The following is a 21,950-nucleotide window of genomic DNA, read 5'->3' on the forward strand; positions in this document are numbered from 1 at the left end:
CCAGTTGTCTAGGAGATATAAGCATTACACTGCCACCTCCTACTTAAATTCTATTTCAAACTATTGATATTGTTAACTGGAAGACCTGTTAAACATACTTGTCAGTACATGATGTGCTTAAGTACTTAATATAAGGCTTTATTTGTTTATTTTGAGAGAGCACACATGCATGCACAAGTGGGGGAGGGGCAGAGAGAGAAGTAGAGAGATAGAGAATCCCATGCAGGCTCCGCACCATCAGCGCAGAGCCCAGTGTAGGGCTTGAACTCACTAACTGTGAGATCATGATTGGAGCCAAAGCCAAAGTTGGACGCTTAACTGTCTGAGCCACCCAGGTGCCCCAACACTTTTTTAAAATATATATATTTTAGACAGAGTGAAAGTTGAGGAGAGGGGCAGAGGGAGAGAGAGAGAATCTTAAGCAGGCTCTATTCTCAGCACAGAGCCTAATGTGGGACTGGATCCCACGACCCTGGGATCATGACCTGAGCCTAAATCAAGAGTTGGATGCTCAACTGACTGAGCCACCCAGATGCCCCAAGGCTTTCTTTTATTAAATTCACCAAACATTTTTTCATTCAACTCTTCTCAGACATATGAAAATACCTACTGAATTGGGTCACTCAATTGAATAGTTTCCCAATTTAAAAAACTTAAAAAAAATTTTTTTTAATGTTTATTTTTTAAAGGGAAACAGAGAAAAAGCATGAGTGGGGGAGGGCAGAGAGAGCGGGAGACAGAATCTGAAGCATGTTCCAGGTTCTGAGCTGTCAGTACAGAGCCCGAAGTGGGGCTCAAACCCATGAAATGTGGGATCATGACCTGAGCCGAAGTCAGACAGTTAACCAACTGAGCCACCCAGGTGACCCCCCAATTAAAAAAAAACTTTTAAGGCAAATAAAAGAATCTTTGTAATAGATGACATCTTCTCAGTAAAGGAAATAATGTCATAAGCTTAAAGGTGATAATAAACTCCGTTCAGTTTCAGTAGATGACAGTGCTTCTGTAAATTGGGGGTTAAATGGTCTACCAACATAAAAAGATTGGCAATAAATTAAAACTCAGCAGACACCTGTGGGAAGCAATATCTTAGAGTCCAAACCAACTATGCTGTCAAAAATATATTTGACACAATATCATATATTAAATATTTTTGCCAAAATAATTGAATCTGAATCTGGTGAAGCTTTCAAATAAGCCAGTTTATACAGGGGATAGAAGAACATGTTAAATGACACCATGGAGATACAATCTGCCAAATAAGATGGGAAATTTTATAGGACAAATGCCCCAATTTCTTCAATAAATGTCAAATAAGGGAGAAGGGGGCAGGGGACTAAGGTAGATTTTTTTTTTTCCTTTGAGTCTGGTTGACACACAGTGTTATATTAAATAAGTTGGATAAGTTTATACATTATGATATATTTCACCATAAGTGTAGCTACCATCCATACTGATTAGATTTAAAAGATTTTAAGAGGCATTGTTTGGATTTTGTTTTGAACAAACTAAATGTAAAAAGACATATAAAAGCATGAGAAATTAAAGTGGAATCTCTACTTCAGTAAAGATTTATATTGAGGATTTTACAAGTGAAATATGATGTCTGTAATATGTTTTAAAATAATCCAACATCACGGGGGAGCCTAGGTGGCTCAGTCAGTTAAGCGTCCAACTCTTGGTTTTGGCTCAGGTCATAATCTCCCGGTTTCATGGATTCGAGCCCCGCATTGGGCTCTGTGCTGGTGGTGTGGAGCCTGCTTAGGATTCTCTCTCCCCTCTCTCTCTGCCCCCCTCCCACCCACACTGTCTCTGTCTCTCTCAAAAATAAATAAACTTAAAAAAATAATAATCAATTGGGGAGAGGGTGAAGGAATAGAATGGATAAAACAAAATTGATCATTTGTTAATTATTGATCTGGATGATGAGTAAATGGGGAGTGTATAATAATATACCCAAATTTCATGGATGTTTGAAATCTTCCATAATAAAACTATATATGTATGTATACACACATATTTAATTTCTGTTTTCATGTGATCTTGCCAAATGAAATCCTCCTGATTGACTTCCACTTAGAATCTCACTTTGTTTGACCTTTTGCTCATTTCAGAACCCTGAATATAGACTGAATAGAACCAGAAAGGCTTCAGGTAAATAGAGATGGTTATGACTTTGTGCCAATACTATTTATAATCAACTCTCCAATCAAATGAATATTGGGTGAATTTTAACCACAGAACAAAACCTTTACCTAAACATCACATATTTTTTCCTGAAATAAAGCAAAAATTTTAAAATTAATCTCATTATTTATACCTTTTTGATCAGCAAAATAATATTCCCAGTATGCTAAATAATTTTATACAGGGATTATCTTCATGAAAATGTTTGGTTGAAAGAACACATTCCTTTACTGAATCAGGAACTGTATTACAAGAGGTTAGTGCTATTACAGATGTTAGTTGCTGATGAAATTAGACTATGGAAGGGCATTAACTAGATAGTTTACCCTTACTCACTGGCTATGTCAGTCAAGGACTAGTCAGGAAAACTATACCAGTTATTTTAAACAGAAAATTTAATATAGGGATGTTGTTAAACAGGGGTTGCAGAACTATGGTGACAAGAAGTGGATACTGCTATAAGAAAGCAGTAGCGACTGCAAGAAGTAAGTACCACTCTGTGTCCCCAAGACCACTGCACTGGTAGGTTAGTGATTTGCTGAGAAGACTCATGGGACTCAACATATAGTTGTACTCACAGCTATGATTTCTTACAGCAAAAGAATATAAAGCAAAATGAATAAAGGGAAAAGGAGCATGTGGGATATCTAGGGGAACAGGGTAAAACTTCCAAGGGTCCTTTCCCTGTGAAGTTGTAGAATCACACAGGATATGCTTACTTCTGACATTCTGACCACATGTGTGAAATGTTGCCCACCAGATAACCTCATTAGAGACTGTCATATACCCAAGTTCCAGACTCCACAAACCATATTGCTTGCACAGTTTAGGCACAGTGAGGCAGTCTTATCAGTTCTGGGAATGGTGAAAACTTACCTGAAATACAGGTTTTTAAATGCCTGCCAAAGGCCAACCTTGTAAGCAAGTTTTTCAAAGAATAGCAGGCAAGCCTGACTTTTCTGCCTACTCCCCTCCTACTGAGGGAACAAGGAAAAATTCTGGGCTATCAGAACTTAGAAACTTAGTGAAAGGGTCCCACAATACTGGGACTCAGATCTCTGAGGGGAGACCAGTGCTTGCTCGGCTGATAATAGTGCCTAAGAAGCATAAAGGTGACATATCTCCTATTCCCAAACTCCACGGAGCTGGGACTCAGGTGTCTAAGCAGGAAGCATCAATTGATAATGGGGCATCTAATGGGATACAATGAGGCCTTACTGAGAACATAGGAAACAGTTTAAAAATAAGTAACTTGCACACACTAGAAACCAGCACGGCCAACAAGTCAACACTTATCTTCTGACCTTGACTCAAAATGCTGCTTTGTAGGGACCCCTGGGTGGCTCAGTTGGTTAAGTGTCCGACTTCAGCTCAGGTCATGATCTCACAATTTGTGAGTTTAAGCCCTCCATCAGGCTCTGTTGCTGACAGCTCAGAACCTGGCTTCAGATTCTTTGTCTCCCTTCCTCTGCCTCTTCCCCACTCGTGCACACTCTCTCACTGTCTCTCTCTCCCTCACAAAAATAATAAACATTAAAAAAAAGTTCTTAAAAGAATGCTGCTTTGGGGCACCTGGGTTGCTCAGTTGGTTGAGCTTCCGACTTTGGCTCAGGTCATGATCTCACAGTCTGTGGGTTCGAGTCCCGCATCAGGCTCTGTGCTGACAACTCAGAGCCTGGAGCCTGCTTCTGATCCTGCGTCTCCCTCTCTCTCTGCCCCTACCCCACTCTCACTTTGTCTCACTCTGTCTTTCAAAAATAAATAAATGTAAAAAAAAAATTTTTTTTAAAAAGAATGCTGCTTTGTATTATATGACTTCTTGAAAGATGAAGCAGCCACTCTGTAATACCAAAATATTAGAACTGATTTTTAAAACAGCTCAATTAGAGTGAGTCAAAATTGGAAACTTGAGCAAGTGATTCAAACCAGAAATGTAAACAAGAGAAAAGAAGATAATTGACTACCCAGGAAGGGCCACAAAAAGTAACAATATAGTTTAGGGGCTCTTCTCAGCTTTCCAGATTCAGAGATTTTTAGGTTAGGGCACTCAGAACTTATCAAGAAAATGGATCATCCTAGTTATATGACCAGCCTCTTATCCAACCCTATAATTCTCCTTTTGCAACTCCCTGCCACACACTGTGGCATCTAGTCACAGAACTGCCTCTAGATTCTACAGACCCCGTGGTGTTTGTTGCCTACGCTGTCTTTTCCTGGAGACTCTTCCTATTCCCACTTCCATCTCCTCTACTCCCTTTCACCTGGTTAATTCTTTCTTCATCCTATGAAACTGATCCAGTGTCACCCTATCCAGAAAGTCACACCCTAGGAATTATATATAGCTACATATAGCGTGGTTTGATATTTCTGTACAGTTCTAAAATCCTACAAATATATTTATTCTAACCACTTTGTATTATAATTGTTCCTATGAGTCTTTCTCCCAGCCCTGGACTATAAAGCAGCTGAAATACTATGGTTTCTGTGGTATTTCTATAATATATGAAAACAATAGGCAAAATATTTTATACTAGGATTACCATTTTAAAAATCTGAGACATAGTTTGTATTCTCCTATCTTCTCTTTTTGGTATTAAACATTATTTCTTTTTTTTGAAACATTATTTCTTTTTAAAAATATTTATTTTTGGGACAACGCAAGTGGGGAAGGGGCACAGAGAGGGGAACAGAGGATCCGAAACTTTGTGCTGACAGTCTGACAGCAGTGAGCATGACGTGGGGCTGCAACTCATGAAATGTGAGATCATGACCTGAGCCAAAGTTGGACACTCAACCAACTGAGCCATCAAGGTGGTCATGAAACATTATTTCTTTAGTCAGTTTGCGTAGAATGTGGGTTTCAGATTTTTCAGCTCTTGTGTCCTCCACAAGTAGTATATTTTGTTGAGATTGCTCCTACAGATGCTTTTGTTACATTAGCAAATTCTCTTGCCACCTGGGATGTGGTTGGTTTTGGCCAGGGCACCTTCCCTCACTTAAAGCCATCAGTTACTCTCTTAGTACTGTCACCTTATTTCATTTAAATTAAGCCTATTTCCCTCTTATATTTTTTCCTTTTACCTTTGGGATTATTTTTCTTAACAACAAAAAAAGAAACAAATGAATCGGGGAGTGCACTTTGTCTTCGGTTATATTGAGCCATCTACCTGAGGTAACAGAACTAATTTCATTATTCTTGCTTCAAAGGCCTTTGTATTTTCTTTTTTTTTAATTTTTTTTAACGTTTATTTATTTTTGAGACAGAGAGAGACAGAGCATGAATGGGGGAGGGGCAGAGAGAGAGGGAGACACAGAATCGGAAGCAGGATCCAGGCTCTGAGCCATCAGCCCAGAGCCCGACGCGGGGCTCGAACTCGCGGACCGTGAGATCGTGACCTGAGCTGAAGTCGGACGCTTAACCAACTGAGCCACCCAGGTGCCCCCTTTGTATTTTCTTTAACATTTTACCAAAAGCCTCAGCTCATTGAGTGTTTAGCTTTCCTTACACTATTTTCATGTTTCTGACAGTTAAAATTTTCTTTTTTTGTGTGTGGGGGGGTGTCTGGGTGGCTCAGTTGGTTAAGCTTCCGACTTTGGCTCAGATCATGATCTCACTGTTTGTGAGTTACAGCCCCGTGTCAGGCTATGTGCTGACTGCTCAGAGCCTGTAGCCTGCTTCAGATTCTGTATCTGTACCTGCTCTCTCTCTCTTCCCCTCCCCCTGCTCATGTTCTGTCTCTCTATCAAAAAATAAATATAAATTTTTTTTTAATTTCTTTTTCCCCCCACCCAAATGTGGGAAAACTGCCTGGGGATTGCAAAGCACAATAAAACAATTGTATGAAAGGAGAAAACAAAAATAACCAGTCAAAACAAAGTTATTGTAGCTGGAAGTACTTAAAATTAGTAGTTTGTATTTTTTTTTAAGTTGCATAGCTTTAAAAAAAGTTGCAAGATGATTCATTACTGACAAACTGTTTAGCAGTTTCATTTAAGAGGAAACAATATATTTAATAAGTTGCAATTTAGTAGATAATCCTAGATTTAATTAATTATAATGTAATTATATCACTTGATTTACTCTTTGGACTGCATTGTGATATTGTTAAATATGTGATTTTAAAAATTAGCGTTTTAACTTTCTTATGTAGAAGTGTATTTTCCACTCAAGGGGGAAAAAAATAAAAACTTGAGATTATGGTCTACACTCAGAGAATGTGTTACTGCTTGGTTACATTTATTGGGTTCACATGTAAGACATTAAGGTATAAGAAGTAAATTATGTGGTCTTCAATTTAAGAAGAGGTGTGCAGAAACCTGATGTTGGGGAAATAAAACAGACTCCGAACTAAAAAACAAATCAAAACCTAAGAAGTTGCACAGCTTTAGGGAACTTAATAACAAATGAAATTTTAAATCAGTTAATATTGGCATCTGAATACAGAATGTTTATCAATATTACCTTTGTAGATGACTATCAAGGTATGTGCAGAATTTTCTAAATCCCCGTGTGTACTTTGTATACATATTACTCTGTTCTGTATGTTTGTCCATCTCTCTATTGCTGAATCTTAGAGACCTCAGATTTCCGGCTGAGTATGCCTTCATTTTTGTTTTTGTTTTTCTAGTAACGGATCTTCATATCCTTTCACTTTTTCAAGCATCTTCAAAAGACAACAAAATCTATAAAAGAGAAATCTGATGTTTAATCTAAAGGTTGCCTAGGGCAAGATCTGTTTATCTCAAACCATTGGTGCAGCCTTTATGATATACAAACAAGACCCTTATGTATAGATAAGGCAATCACGCTATAATATCACCCTGCTGCAGTTCTTCAAGGCATATTGCACATTGCTCAGCATTTTTACTCAGTACATTCTTAGAGTACCAGTTCGTTATAAAAGGATATGTCAGGAACAGCTGGATGGAAGAACTGCATAGGGCAAGGTATGTGGGAAGGGAATCAGGGTTTCCATGCTGAGTGTGCCACTCTCTCTAGTGGCCACATATTCACCAACCCAGAAGCTCCTGATTTATTTTTTTATGTAGGCCTCCTTTCATCTTTTCTCCTTTTTGTTAAAGTCTAACTTTACCAGGACTTGTATTTATTCATATTAGCATCTTTATGCTTAAACTCTTTCCTTCTTTTTTGGAATAATTTGTGATTTTTATAGTGTGTAATTTTTGCCAACATTTACTTCTTACACAGTCTTCCCTTTAAGAATCTCTGGGTAGGGGTGCCTCAGTGGCTGAGTCGGTTGAGTGTCCCACTTCAGCTCAGGTCATGATCTCATTCATGGGTCATGAGTTTGAGCCCCACATCAGTTTACTGCTGTCATTGCAGAGCCTGCTTTGGATCCTCTGCCCCCCTCTCTCTCTGACCCTCCTCCCGCCCACACTTTCTCTCTCTCAAAAATGAATCAACATTTATATATTCAAGTCCCTGTTAAAAAAACTAGTCCTCTCTCTTTGCTTGAGGAATATACAGAGACCTCTGACTTATAAGACAACAGGTACCTGCTCAGGAACTTTCCTTACTTTCCATCCTGGATCCCAGACCAGTAGCTGCAGTTAAATCATACTCTACCTGGCCAAGAAAATTCTGGACCTGTTAAGGATGGAAAGGGACACCTCAAAGGAGCTAAATGACCAAGCCAATAGGTACCATCTATAGCCGAAAGACGGCATAAGGAACTAAATTCTGAGTGTCCAAGGGGCGCCTGGGTGGCTCGGTCGGTTAAGCGTCCGACTTCGGCTCAGGTCATGATCTCACGGTCCGTGGGTTCGAGCCCCGCGTCGGGCTCTGTGCTGACAGCTCAGAGCCTGGAGCCTGTTTCAGATTCTGTGTCTCCCTCTCTCTGTGACCCTCCCCCGTTCACGCTCTGTCTCTCTCTGTCTCAAAAATAAACGTTAAAAAAAATTTTTTTTTTTAAATTAAAAAAAAAATACATTCTGAGTGTCCTAGATCAAGGGGCAGGGGTAGATAGCAGAACATTGGATAGCATGATATGAATCCCTGACATCCCATGATATGATACGCTGACAAGAATCTGGAAAGGCAGTGCTAACACTCTACTAGGATGGCTCTTAGAAACTCAGAGAAAGTAATGGCCCACATTAAGTGGCAGGAATGGCAGGACTACTGTGGGATATGGTGGACGAAGGGATGATCAAAAGACTCAAAGAAGTAGCTACGCTGGAATAGATATTCAATGCTAAGGCCGGAAAACTCAGCAGTTATGTTCCATGGGAAGGCTCAGAGAATACTCTGTTTCCTAAAGTAATAAGGAATGTGACAGAGCACCAGCATCACTGAATAAGACTGAGACTAGGGTGAAGTGAATGAGGTACTTGCCTCAGGTGCAAAATTTAAGAGAGTACCAAAAAGTCCAGTAACCAATATAAATAAATAATCCTCTAATACATTTTTAAAAATCAAAATTAACGCAGGGGCACCTGGGTGGCTCAGTTGGTTAAGCGATTGACTTAAGCTCAGGTCATGATCTCGTGGTTTTTGAGTTCAAGCCCTGCATTGGGCTTTGTGCTGTCAGCACAGAGCCTGCTTCGGATCCTCTGTCCCCCTCCCTTTTTGCCCCTCCCCTGCTCATTCTCTCTGTCTCTCTCTCTGTCTCTCTCTCTCAAAAATATTTAAAATACATTATTAAATAATATAAAAATATTAAAATTAAAAAATATTAAAAATCAAAATGCAGAAAAATCCATATGAACAAGATACCAAATCTTAAAGACAGGATCAATGTTTCTGATTTTCTCGTTTTCCCCAGACTCAATATGGCCCAGCAAAGCACTGTTAGTTATGGTGGCTGTTCTTTACAGGCCTCTGGAGATAGTGGCAGATAAAGTTACAGAGCTGAGTTCCATGATAGCAATGGGGATGATGGGATCCCCAAATAGAGGCCACCTGGTGAGGTTTAACTATCAGAAGGAAGGTGGGCAGAATTATGATTAGCACAAGGTTAGAATGGCTGCCTGGAGGGTCCTGACCTGCAGAATGATATTTAGATGGTTGATTCAGTAGGATTTCCTTAGAGGCAAATTGATGGGCAGTGTACAGAAGTATTGTTCAATTTATTACAACCAAGAGAAATCAAGGATGGATATTTAGGAGGTTGAAGGCAGCTATTCCAGTTAGGAAAGAAAAAAAAAAAAAAGTGGTCCTTTCCTTTAGTTTTCAGACCTGAGCTAGTTTTTAAACTTAGAACGGTTTGATTTCAGGCCATGTGATTGAAAGTGAAACTAGGTCCTCAGGAAGGACCATGTAACACCTTAGTATGTGTTAATGAATCCCCTAGTACTTCTCCAAAGGTACCTATCATTTGCTCTCAAAACTATACATTGGAAAAAGTGGAATAACCAAATATTTTGAAGGCTGTAGGCAAAATGTCCAAGTTGACATTGATACCCAAAGTGTCATAGTGGCCTCTCTTAGAATGGTGGTACATAGGGTCATAAATGTCCTGGCCCAGGTCTGGCTCACAGTGCCAAGTGTCATTTCCCAAGTTGCCAAATGTATAATTGTGATGAGCATAATAGAAGTTGGCCAAACTCTCATAAGTTCCAGAGCCTATGGGATAAGAACAGGGAAGGATACTGAATAGCTCCCCCCACACCCTGCCAAGATAGGAAATAAAAAACATTATTATATCCTAGGAAATATGGCAGAGATTAGTGCCTTAAAGACCTAAAGCATGCAAGGATGGTGGTCCACATTATATTTACAGTGACGTCAGACCCTTACAAAGGCTACACAGATCCTGAGGATGACAGTGAATTATCACATTCAACCAGGTAGTAGCCTCAATTGCAGTGGCTGTGCCAGATGTGGTTTCTAGAGCGAATTAAGAGATTAACATGACCTCAAGTACATGGTAGACAAGTATTGATCTGATGAAAGAGTTGTTTTCCATCCTTAACGGTAAGGAGTATTTAAACAGTATGCATTCTCTTGGGGTAGACAACAGTATACATTTTAAATTTTATCCCTGAATTATGTTAACTCCCCCCTAATGCAGTCTGTCATAAGAACTATCATAATACTGTCTTAAGCAACATGGACATCTGGACATACAGTGAAACCTTGGTCCACTATATTGATGGCATTATGTTAATCCTGTTAATAAGACTAGATGACCAGGAAGTGGTAAATACTTGGAGGCCTTGAAAGACATATGCTCCAGAAGGTGGAAGATAAACCCAAAAAAAAGAAAGGGTCTGCTCCATTGGTGGTATTTTTAGGGCAGGATTTCTCAACTGTGGCACAACTGACATCCTAGGCCAGAAAATTTCTAGTTTCAGGGAGCATCTTGTGCAACATAGGATGTTGAGCAGTATCCCTGACCTCTAGATGCCAGTAATCTCTCCCTTTAAGTTGCTCTAGGTGTTACAGTCCAATTCAAGGAGATAGACACAGAAACAACGATAACACAAAGTAATTACTTAGAGATGTCTGTGTTATTTCAGGAATACGGCACAGAAATATCAAAGCATACAATCTATATCTCAATCCTAGGGTGAGGTTCCTGGCTGGGGTGGCACTGGGCCAGTCTTACCGGATGAGGACTTACCATGTGACAGAGAGTAGAGGATATGGGGGTGGGAATAGGAAGGAGAATCCTCTAGGAAGAGGATAGAGTTGTGACAACCAAAATGTCTCTAGACATTGCCAAGTATCCCTGGAAGACAAAATCACTCCTAGCTGAGAACCACTGTTTTAGGTACATAGTGGCCTGGGGCATGCCTGGACATCCCCTCCAAAGTAAAGGACAACTATTGCATCTTGTACCTCCTACCACTAAGAAGGAAGCACTATGCTTAATAAGTCTCTTTGAGTTCTGGGTGGCATCAAAAACTGTGGGCTTTGTACTGTAGCTATTGTTATTATTGCTATTGCCAACTTGTTGACTCTGGTACCTGCTGACTGTACAACACCTGTCATTGACCCAAGGGCCATAGTCTGCCCAAAATTCCTAACCCTCCTTCACAAATCCTATTTCTCTGGTCCTCATATACCACCTTCCCCTCCTCCTACCAATTTCTTAGTTTAGCTAGTAGCAACAGTCATCCTAAGGCGAATCATTAGTGACAATGTTTTCTGCTCTTATGTACATCTATCATGAAGAATCCAGTAGCAAAAACTATGTGGCTGCTGTCTCTGTATTAGCTAACAGAGGCAGTATAGAGCAGGAAAGTTTGGAAGATATTTTCATTCAACATTCATTCATTCATTCATTCATTCAACAATGTAATACTGCCAGGCATCTGTGGTACCATCTCATCTCATGCCATTCTTCACTCCCTCCCCCTTACTTCACTCTGGACACAAACCCCAAGCTCATTCCGACCTTGGCATATTTGCACTTACTATGTCTGGAATACTCTTCTCCCCAATCCTCATTCCATTATTTCATTTAAATATCTATTCAAATGTCATCCTCTCAGAGATCTTGCCTTTTCTGTTCATCCTATTCTTCCTTAAAAACATTTTTTTGTTGTTGTTGTTATTAAGTAATCTCTATGCCCAGTGTGGGGCTCAAACTTATGACCCTGAGATCAAGAGTAGCATGTTCCACTGACTGAGCCAGCTAGGTGCCCCCATCCTATCCTCCATCCTGCCCACTCTCCCTTAATTCTGCTTTTTCTTCATAGTGTTTGGCAGTACCTGAAATTATACAAACACACACACACACACACAGTTTTTAATCTCTGTCCCTCAAATAATGTAAGCTCCATGAGGACAGTGTCTTGTTCAACATTGTATTCCCAGCATCTAAAATAATCTCTGGTAATTATATTACTGGGTATTTACCCAAAGAATATGAAAACACCAATTCTAAAAGATATATGCACCCCTATGTTCATTGCAGCATTATTTACAATAGCCAAGATATGGAAGCAACCCAAATGTCCATCCCTTATCAATAGATGAATGGATAAAGAAGATATGGTGTATATATACAATGGAATATTACTGAGCCATAAAAAGAATGAAATATTGCCATTTTCAACATGGATAGATGTAAAGGGTATAATGCTAAATGAAATAAATCAGAGAAAGACAAATACCATATGAGCTCATTCATATATGTAATTTAAGAAACCAACAAAGAAAAAAGAGACAAAAAAACAGACTCTTAAATATAGAGAACAAACTGGCTACCAGAGGGAAGGTGGGTGGGTGATGGGTGAAATAGGTGAAGGGATTAAGAGTACAGTTATTGTGATGAGCACTGAGTAACGTATAGATTGTTGAATCACTGTATTGTGCACCTAAGACTAATATAACACTGTATGTTAATTATACTGGAATAAAAAAAAAAGAAACAAGTGATAGCTACACACAAGTTATAGAAGACTATAACTAGGATGATTCCATTTACATAAAAGTTAAAAAAAACAAGTATACTTGATTACATACATATGTAGTAAAAGTATAAAGAAGTACAAGGGAATAACTAACACAAAATTCAAAACATGGATTTTCAAGTATGACTGGTGGAGCTATAATTGATGCAAGGAACACTGGAGTCAACACACAAGAGACTGATAATATTGTTGAGTAATAGCAGCTGCATGGGAAATTGTACATACTCTTTGTGGATACAATGTGCTCCGTAATTAAAAATGAAATGAAATGGGGGCGCCTGGGTGGCTCAGTCGGTTAAGCATCCGACTTCAGCTCAGGTCATGATCTCACGGTCCGTGAGTTCGAGCCCCGCGTCGGGCTCTGGGCTGATGGCTCAGAGCCTGGAGCCTGCTTCCGATTCTGTGTCTCCCTCTCTCTCTGCCCCTCCCCCGTTCATGCTCTGTCTCTCTCTGTCTCAAAAATAAATTAAAAAAAACATTAAAAAAATAATTAAAAAAATGAAATGAAATGAAAATAAAATGAAATAAAATAATGGCTGGTATAGACTAGGTCCTCATTAAATATTTATTGATAGGTCCTCAATAAATATTTTTTGAACGAATGAATGGTAAAATTTGCCTTTGGCATTTATATCAATCAGGTTTTAACTGGAGAAACACCAGTAGGGGATACATATTAAGAGATTTACTGCAGGGAATTGGGTTTATGCAATTGTGGACACTGGCTAAGCAAGTCCAAAATCTGAAGGCAGACCATCAGTAAGGGCAGTCTGGAACTTTCTAGCAGAGGCTGAAGTTGCTATCCACAGGTAGATTTTCTTCTGCATCAGGGAAACCTAAGTTCTGCTGTTAAGGCCTTTTCAACTGATTGAATTAGATCTACCCAGCTTATCTAGGACAGTCTCCTTAAAGTCAATTATTGTGGACTTTCAGCATATCTATAAAAGCCTTCATAGCAACCCCTTAGATTGGTATTTATTTGAATAATTAGGGACTGTAGCTTAGCCAAATTCACTTATTAGAAGACATCACAGCATTCCAGGCACCTAATGCTTCTGTGCCACAATCCCTTAGCTGTTTGGGACACCTCCTCAGACTTGATTTATATGTGCTGTAACTAGATATTTCAGCATTATGAATCAAAAAGAGCTCTCAGTTGACCTTTAACTAGAAAAATAAACTAATTAATGAATTCACACTATTATGTGAAAATACTGCTTCTATTCTAGTGAGGCCTGGTATAGCTGGAAGGTAGAGAAATCTACCCTAGTTCAAGAAAATCAGTATTATTTAAAGAATGGGCCTTTAGAAGGTTGGAGCTGGAGATAGTTCTGGATTTAGGGTAGCTGTGGGGACTTGAGCAGCAGGAGTTTATGATCCCTCAGTCTTATGTCATTCAAGTGACATTTTCCTTTGATTCTTTCTGTTTCAATAGCAACCAGCAAGTTCCTTTCATACTTCCAGTTCAAATTTCCAAGAGAAGGAATCTTGGCCTAGCCAGTAACTTCTTTTTCTGTGGGTAGAATGTCCTGTATTCTAGGCCAGGTTCTAGGTAGCTGGCCAGGTACCTATCTCTTCCAGGAGAACAAGCCAGTGCTGTTTCCCTGAGCAGAGAATTTGGTCAGTTAAGTTGAAGCTAGACATGACAGGCACATTGACAGACATATTTAGAACATCGTCTCAAGGTTATCTTTTTTTTTTTTTTAACGTTTATTTATTTTTGAGACAGAGAGAGACAGAACATGAACGGGGAGGGGCAGAGAGAGAGGGAGACACAGAATCGGAAACAGGCTCCAGGCTCTGAGCCGTCAGCCCAGAGCCCGATGCGGGGCTCGAACTCACGGACCGCGAGATCGTGACCTGAGCTGAAGTCGGACGCTTAACCGACTGAGGCACCCAGGCGCCCCGGTTATCTTTTTTTTAACTGAGTTATGCGTTAAAATTTCAGAAATAAGACTCGGTAGTTTTGGGATTTTAGGCATAACTGAAAGGGAGATAGAAGTTTTTGGATTTTTGGCTTGGAGTAGGTAGAGTTTGATATTCCTTTGATATAGGAGACTTCTAGGAAACATTGCACATCAAGATTGTGGGCCATTTATCCATGAAAGTCCTTCTTTTACCTCAGAAAAAATGGGCTGGATAAACTGTCAGTGGTTTTCCTATAGCATAGAACTTCAAGGCCTTTATAGTTTTATCCCCAAAGGTAATTTGAGAAAATTACATCTAGCATTTAACATTCTGCAAAACTGTTACATCTTGTTTTTTGTCCAGAAAAAAATATGTATGCTTGTTGCTTTGCGGTATTTTTTTTGAGACTCAGAAAAGCCAGCCTCCAAGTGCTCCTGATAAGAAAAGGAATGAGGGTGCCTGGCTGGCTCAATCAGTAGAGCATGCAACTCTTGATCTCAGGGTCTTAAGTTCAAGCCCCACATTGGGTATAGAGCTTACCTGAAAAGAAAAGGAATAGGGGCACCTGGATGGCTCGGTTGGTTGACTGTCTGACTTTGGCTCAGGTCATGATCTCACAGTTGTGGGTTCGAGCCCCATGTTCAGCTTTGTGCTGACAGCGAGGAGCCTGCTTTGGATTCTGTCTCCTTCTCCCTCTTGCCCCTACCCCATATGTATGTGCATGCGTGTGTGCTCTCTCTCTCAAAAATAAACATTAAAATTTTTTTTAAATACTTAGAAAAGGAATTGATTTTCCTTTTAATTGGATGTCATCACTGTCAATTGTTTAGATTATAAAAGCTAGATCCCTTTTCTAACTTTTGGGAAAAAAACTTCACCAGAAAAGGGCAGGAAATGTATTTGAAGTGATATCTGAGTATTATGTATTAATATTGAAAATGGAAAGTAAAAAGTACTTATTGAAAAATCTCTGTTACTTATTGTCTGAATGTCCAAGTCATTGTTTTATTAAAGAGTAATTAGTCCTTAGAAGAAGACTAAAAGAAGGGAATCTCCCTTGATACTTTGGCAAATTTTCTCATGTCTCACTATCCTATATATGCCTTTGCCCTACAAAAGTAACTGAATACCGGGGCGCCTGGGTGGCTCAGTCAGTTGAGCATCCAACTTAGGCTTAGGTCATGATCTCACGGTCTGTGAGTTCGAGCCCCACGTCGGGTTCTGTGCTGACAGCTCAGAGCCTGGAGACTGCTTTGGATTCTGTGTCTCCCTCTCTCTCTGCCCCTCCCCCACTCATGCTCTGTCTGTCTCAGAGATAATAAACATTAAAAAAAATTTTTTTTAAAAAGTAACCGAATACCTAGGAACCTAGAGAAATACGCATATAATGCAAACTGGCCAGCAGGTGCAGCTTCTATCTTGGAAAGACAAAGGACATGTGATACCTACCTTGTGTGTGTTTATAAAAATAATATGTGTTTTTGGCAGAATATCTGGAAAATACTAAAAATTTTTTTTATAATTCATAATTTCATCATTCATAAACATCCACTATTAACACTATAGTGAATTTCCTTTGCATGTATTTTTACGGGACAGTAATTTCCTTCTGTATACAAATTCATCTTTTTTTATAAAGTAGAGCCGAGAAATGCAATGTTTTTGTGATTCTTTTTGTCAACATGGATGTTTTTTAGATTGTTGATTATTGATGGATAATAACACCCTTCTGTAACTCCTTATTTCACATTCTTTTTGCCTTTCATTATTTAAAATTAAAAAAACCTTTTTTTAATTTTATTTTTGAGAGAGACAGAGCATGAGCGGGAGGGGCAGAGAGAGAGAGAGAGACAGAATCTGAAGCAGACTCCAGGCTCTGAGCTATCAGCACAGAGCCCCATGCAGGGCTCTAACTCACAAACCACAAGATCATGACCTAAGCTGAAGTGGGACGCTTAACTGACTGAGCCATCCAGGCACCCCTCCTTTAATTATTTTAAAACATGTTATTTTGTATATATAAAAGTATAATCTGTGTTTAGGTTATAAACCATGTAAGTAATATCTGTGGGCCCTCTACCAATCCAAGAACTAGAGTTTATTAATAATTTGTATAATAATCTACATGTTTTCTCTCATCCCCTTCTTCCCCCAACTATAACCTAAATTAAAACAATTAAAAATTGAAAATTTCATCTCATCAGATTGATTTTTTTCACTGATTTGTTACTGAAGTTTCTACTAAGTATTTGTGTTGTGAGTCTTATCACACAGCCAGGTAAACTGTTTTCTTTGTGAAGGCTCTAACCTTAATCCTTACCTGTTTTCTTAGGCTGCTTCCTGTACCAACTTCACTTCTAAGTTATGTTCTTTTCATTTCTAAAGTCCAAGGCTTGCATTGACACTTCAAAGTTATGCTAGTGTAATGATGCATAGAAAAAGACAGCCATAGGGGTGTCTGGGTGGCTCAGTCGGTTAAGCGTCCGACTTTGGCTCAGATCTGATCTCACGGTTTGTGGGTTTGAGCCCTGCATCGGACTCTGTGCTGACAACTTGGAGCCTGGAGTCTGCTTCGGATTCTGTGTCTCCTTCTCTCTCTGCCCCTCCCCAACTTGTGCTCTGTCTCTATCAAAAATGAATAAATGTAAAATAAATAAATAAATAAATAAATAAAAAAGAAAAAGCCATAAAATTAACAACTCAGGCAACAACAGATGTTGGTGAGGATGTGGAGAAAGGGGAACCCTCTTACATTGTTCATGGGAATGCAAACTGGTACAGCCACTCTGGAAAACAGTATGGAAGTTCCTCAAAAAATTAAAAATAGAACTACCCTTTGACCAGCAATTGCACTACTAGGTGTTTTTCCAAAGGATATAGGAGTGCTGATTTGAAGGGGCACATGCCCCCCAATGTTTATAGCAGCACTACCGACAATAGCCAAAGTATGGGAAAAGTCCAAATAGCCATTGACTGATGAATGAATAAAGAAGATATGGGACACACACACACACACACACACACACACACACACAATGGAATATTACTCGGCAATCAAAAAGAAGTCTTGCCATTTGCAACAATGTGGATGGAACTAGAGTGTATTATGCTAAGCGAAATAAGTCAGAGAAAGACAAATACATCATTTCATTTCACATATGTGAAATTTAAGATACAAAACAGAAGAACATAAGGGAATCAAAAATAATATAAAAAGAGAGAGGTCAACAAACTGTAAGAGACTCTTAAATACAGAGAACAAACTGAGGGTTGCTGGCAGGGTGTTGGGTGAGGGGATGGGCTAAAGGGATGAGGGGCATTAAGGAGGACACTTGTTGGGATGACACTTGTTATATGTGATGAATTACTAAATTCTGTTCCTGAAATTACTATTATACTATATGTTAACTAACTTGGATTTAAATTAAGATAATCACCCTTTACACAAAGAGTGAAAAACCAATATAATACCAACAATAGAACCTTTATGAGCTGTCAAAAAAAGAAAAAGAAAAAGCCATATTCTGATCTTTTAAAAGTTCCTGATTTCAGAATGACATTTAGGATTAAGAGAGGCATTTCATCAGTGTTAATGCTGATGATCAGTGGTTTTCTAAGAACCTATAATGTTAAAAGGCTCTTAGGGTGGCAAAGTTCTTGCTGTGTAATTTAGCAACTGTGTGACTTGCACAATTTATATATATCCCCGCCCTAGTTTTTCTCTTATTTCTTAAATGGGATTAGCAACAACTTGTCTACTTTACTAGGTTGTTTGTAAGGTAAATAGTGCTTGGAAATACAATGTTGTAAATGAAACTCCTACCCAGATGGTAATTTTATTTTTTTGAAGGAAAATCTTGAATTTCAGCACGTAGGATGTGACTGCTTATAGGACTGTTTCTACAGCTAACCACTGCAACAGCTGAGAGACAGATGCTAAGGAAAGCTTTTGTCTTGCACCAAGACACCTTCCGGTCTATTTGGAGAAAATAAATTGGAGGTCTGAGGTTTCTCCCAGCCATGAAATCCGTAGTGTTTCTTACTGTACACTGTTCTCGCGTAATCCACCTTCCTCCAGGGCAAACTTACTCCCTTAAAGACATTATGGGCCGCCAGACCATTTTCTCGGTCACCACGAAAACCGCCTCCGGCCCAACATTAGCTCCTCCCCCACCCCCACAATGCATCTCTCTGTTCCATCTAGGTGGCTACTCTGTCACGTGTCGCCCAACGGAGCGCGCTCCCGCTTGGCGCATGCGCAGAGAATATCCCCCAGCTATTTTTCTCCGTGGCAGCGGCGGCGAGCGGAAGTTCTTGGGAGCGCCAGTTCCGTCTGTGTGTTCGAGTGGACAAAATGGCGAAGATCGCCAAGACTCACGAAGGTAAGCCGTCTTTCCCTAGTTATGTGTCTTCTCTGCTGCCTAGCCAGCCAAGAGTCAGTTTTCCTAGGCTTTGTCTCGTCGTGTGGTTTCTTTTGTAGGGTGCCGAGCCCGCGCTTGGGGGCCTTGGTCGTCTTCTTCGCACAAGCGGCGCAGGCCACTGCCCCACGTAATGGCGTCCTACTTAAACACAGCCGGCAGGCGCTTTGTTCCGTGTTTGGGTCTTGCTCCTTCAGAGTTGCTTCTGTTTTCTGACCAAAAGGCCGCATTTAAACGGATCGCTAAGGAGTAGTCCAGGGCAAGGGATCGGGGAAACGGGCGTGAAAGCAAAAAGTCTCCCTCGCCTCTCAGAACTATTGGCCGTTTGTGCAAATGAGTCTGGAGAGCACTGAAATACGGCAGCCGCTTTTTGGGCGGCCCCCAAATCGAATTTAACCTAACCATTACTCTTAACTTTGGCTAATTTGTGTGTCTTCAGGCGTCAAAGATACTTTGGGTTTTTTGTACGAAGTGATTTGGGAATATTTGTGGTATATTGGTCTTTTTCTTTGGAGACTGGATTATTGGTGGAAGCGGGAAAGGCACATTTATATTAATGGCCAAAGCTTTCGAGGTAGTTGATCATTTTATGAAAGATGGAGAATATAAAGCTAGGAAAATGTTGAGAATAGGCTGGAGTCCTTTAGGGAATATCCAGAAATGGCAGGTAATAGGGTCACTTCAGAAAAGATGAGGCGTGGGAATTTGGGACTGCATTCCTTGGTTTCTAACGTGGAATCTGAAGTGTTTATCAAACACGAGGCTTCCAAGAGAATCGGTTATTTCACTCGTTTCCAAGTGCCTGGCTCAGTATAGTGGAGTAACCAAGACTAAGGCCGTCAAAAGTTTTACAGTCTAGTAGGGAAACAGATGTGTGTATGTTTTCATCTTTTATGAGGCAAATGAATGCTTAAATAGAAATACAAGCAACATGTTCTGGGATCCTGGGTAATGGAGTGATTAATTTATGCTTAGGACTGTTTCATAGAGGAGGTGACGTGTCCCTGGTGTAAAAAAGTGCGTTTTAAATTAGGGGAGGACATTTGAGTGTGAGAGACATCTTGTAAGGAGGCAGGGAGACATGAAAGTTTGTTTGAGTAGTGGACTGTGGCAGGGAAAGAGGGTTCAAGGAGGGAAAAATGTCCATGGATCTGGAAAGGTTGGTTGGGACCAGAGCGTGAATGACATCAAATAGTTGTTACCCACCAGAACCGAAGTCCAGCTTTCTGCAACTTCTAAAACATGCTAATCAATTGGCAATGACTTTAAATATTCCTCTTATTGATGGTAGGTATTTAGGATTTATACACTGTTTTAACTCAGAAGTGTTTTTAGGCACTTTTTCTTTAAACTAACTCAGACATACTTTTTGCAAAATAATTAGAAAATGTAAAGATGGTGCTATTCTTGTTCCTTCAGGAGTAGGTTGTTCATTTGGGGCATTTTGTGGCTTTGTTTTTTGGTATCCTTATCATAAGATACTTTTAGACAGGAAAATGAAAATTCTGATCAGTTTTCCTGCATTTTTTGAAACCCAGTTAAAAGCTTTGATCTGCAGAAGATTGAAATTGATTGGCCAAATTTTTGTCATTTTATATGGGACTGTGCTGTGAATATGAAATAACTGATGCTGTAAAGAAAGTATGGGAGTGTTCAGGTAACATGAGAGCACTGTGTACAAGACATTTTCCATCACTGTATGACACTGAAGATGATAAATGTTTACTGGAAATACAATATTTACATAGTTTCTTACTCCCTTATGAATTTACCTTGACAAACTCTTTTCCCTTGATAAGTCATCTCTGATAATCTGGAGCAGAATTCTTGGTGGGGCTTTTGTTTTTGTTTTCATTTTGGTGCTACTGTAGCACTTTATAAATATTAGAATATTGGGTTAAGATTTTTTTCTTCTACTTTGATTGTTGTGTATAGGAAATGTACCTTCGTATCCCCATATCTAGTGCCTAATGGGTACTGAATATTAACATTTATTGAGAGATTATGCTGGAAATATTAAAAGTTTCACAGAAAGGGGTTACTTAAACTGACCTTTGATTGAGTAGGTTTGGATGCATCTGTTTGGCTGAGGTAGGTGGGAAGACTTAGTAACATATTAGAAATTTTCTGGGCTGAAAGGAAAAAATGTCAGGTAAGCATCAAATTCAAGAAGGCTTTAAACACTGATCTAGGTTTGACGTGGCTTTCCAGTGACTACAGTAGTGCCTCCTCCTTCTCCCAGGTAACAAGTTATTTCTGCACTTCAAGAAAGTCATTGGTTGCAGTGTGAGGAATGACAGTAAGAGCAACAATTCTTAGGCTAGTGAAGTAGTTGATAGAAGAACTTGACTTTGAGCCTCAGTGGGGTAATTTTTAAAAATGTGCAGAGTACTTGTTTTAGAATTGTCCATCATCATGTTGCTTTTTTATATAGATACTCTAACCTTTTTATCCCTCAATGTTGCTGGTAAAAACCTTATTTTATTGTAAGTTATAATTTATTTATTTATTAAAAAAGATATTTTTAATGTTTATTTTTGAGAGAGGCAGAGTGTGAGCAGGGGAGGGGCAGAGATGGAGACACAGAATTTGAAGCAGGCTCCAGGCTCTGAGTGGTCAGCAAAGAGCCCAACGCAGGGCTCGAACCTATGAACTGTGAGATCATGACTGGAACCGAAGTGGGACTCTTAACCGACTGAGCCACCCAGGTGCCCCTGTAATTTATTTTTAAAGTAATGGCTGCATCAGTTTTTTTACTTGAATTTGGTGAGTTAAATAAAATTGTATTCTTTTTTCTTTGTAAAGTTTATTTTGAGGGGTGCCTGGGTGGCTCAGTCGGTTAAGCGGCCGACTTCGGCACAGGTCATGATCTCGAGGTCCGTGAGTTCGAGCCCCGCCTCGGGCTCTGTGCTGACAGCTCAGAGCCTGGAGCCTGTTTCAGATTCTGTGTCTCCCTCTCTCTGACCCTCCCCTGTTCATGCTCTGTCTCTCCCTGTCTCAAAAATAAATAAAACGTTAAAAAAAGATAAAGTTTATTTTGAGAGATAGCTTGAT

General features: G+C 39.6%; 1 protein-coding gene across 3 annotated transcripts in view; it reads left to right on the forward strand.

Moving 5' to 3' along the window:
* The window catches only part of SF3B1 (splicing factor 3b subunit 1), a 57,960-nt gene that overhangs the window by 1,295 nt on the left and 34,715 nt on the right, over nucleotides 1–21,950 (forward strand). For all 3 annotated transcript variants that reach the window (XM_019428349.2, XM_019428347.2, XM_019428350.2), the window contains exon 2: nucleotides 18,683–18,860. In XM_019428349.2, coding sequence (XP_019283894.1) covers nucleotides 18,833–18,860 — 28 coding nt within the window. In that variant the 5' untranslated portion in view covers nucleotides 18,683–18,832. The remainder of the gene's footprint in view (nucleotides 1–18,682; nucleotides 18,861–21,950) is intronic.

The sequence above is a fragment of the Panthera pardus genome, unplaced genomic scaffold (assembly GCF_024362965.1).
Source record: "Panthera pardus isolate Hobbes unplaced genomic scaffold, ASM2436296v1 HiC_scaffold_10, whole genome shotgun sequence".
Classification (NCBI taxonomy): domain Eukaryota; kingdom Metazoa; phylum Chordata; class Mammalia; order Carnivora; family Felidae; genus Panthera; species Panthera pardus.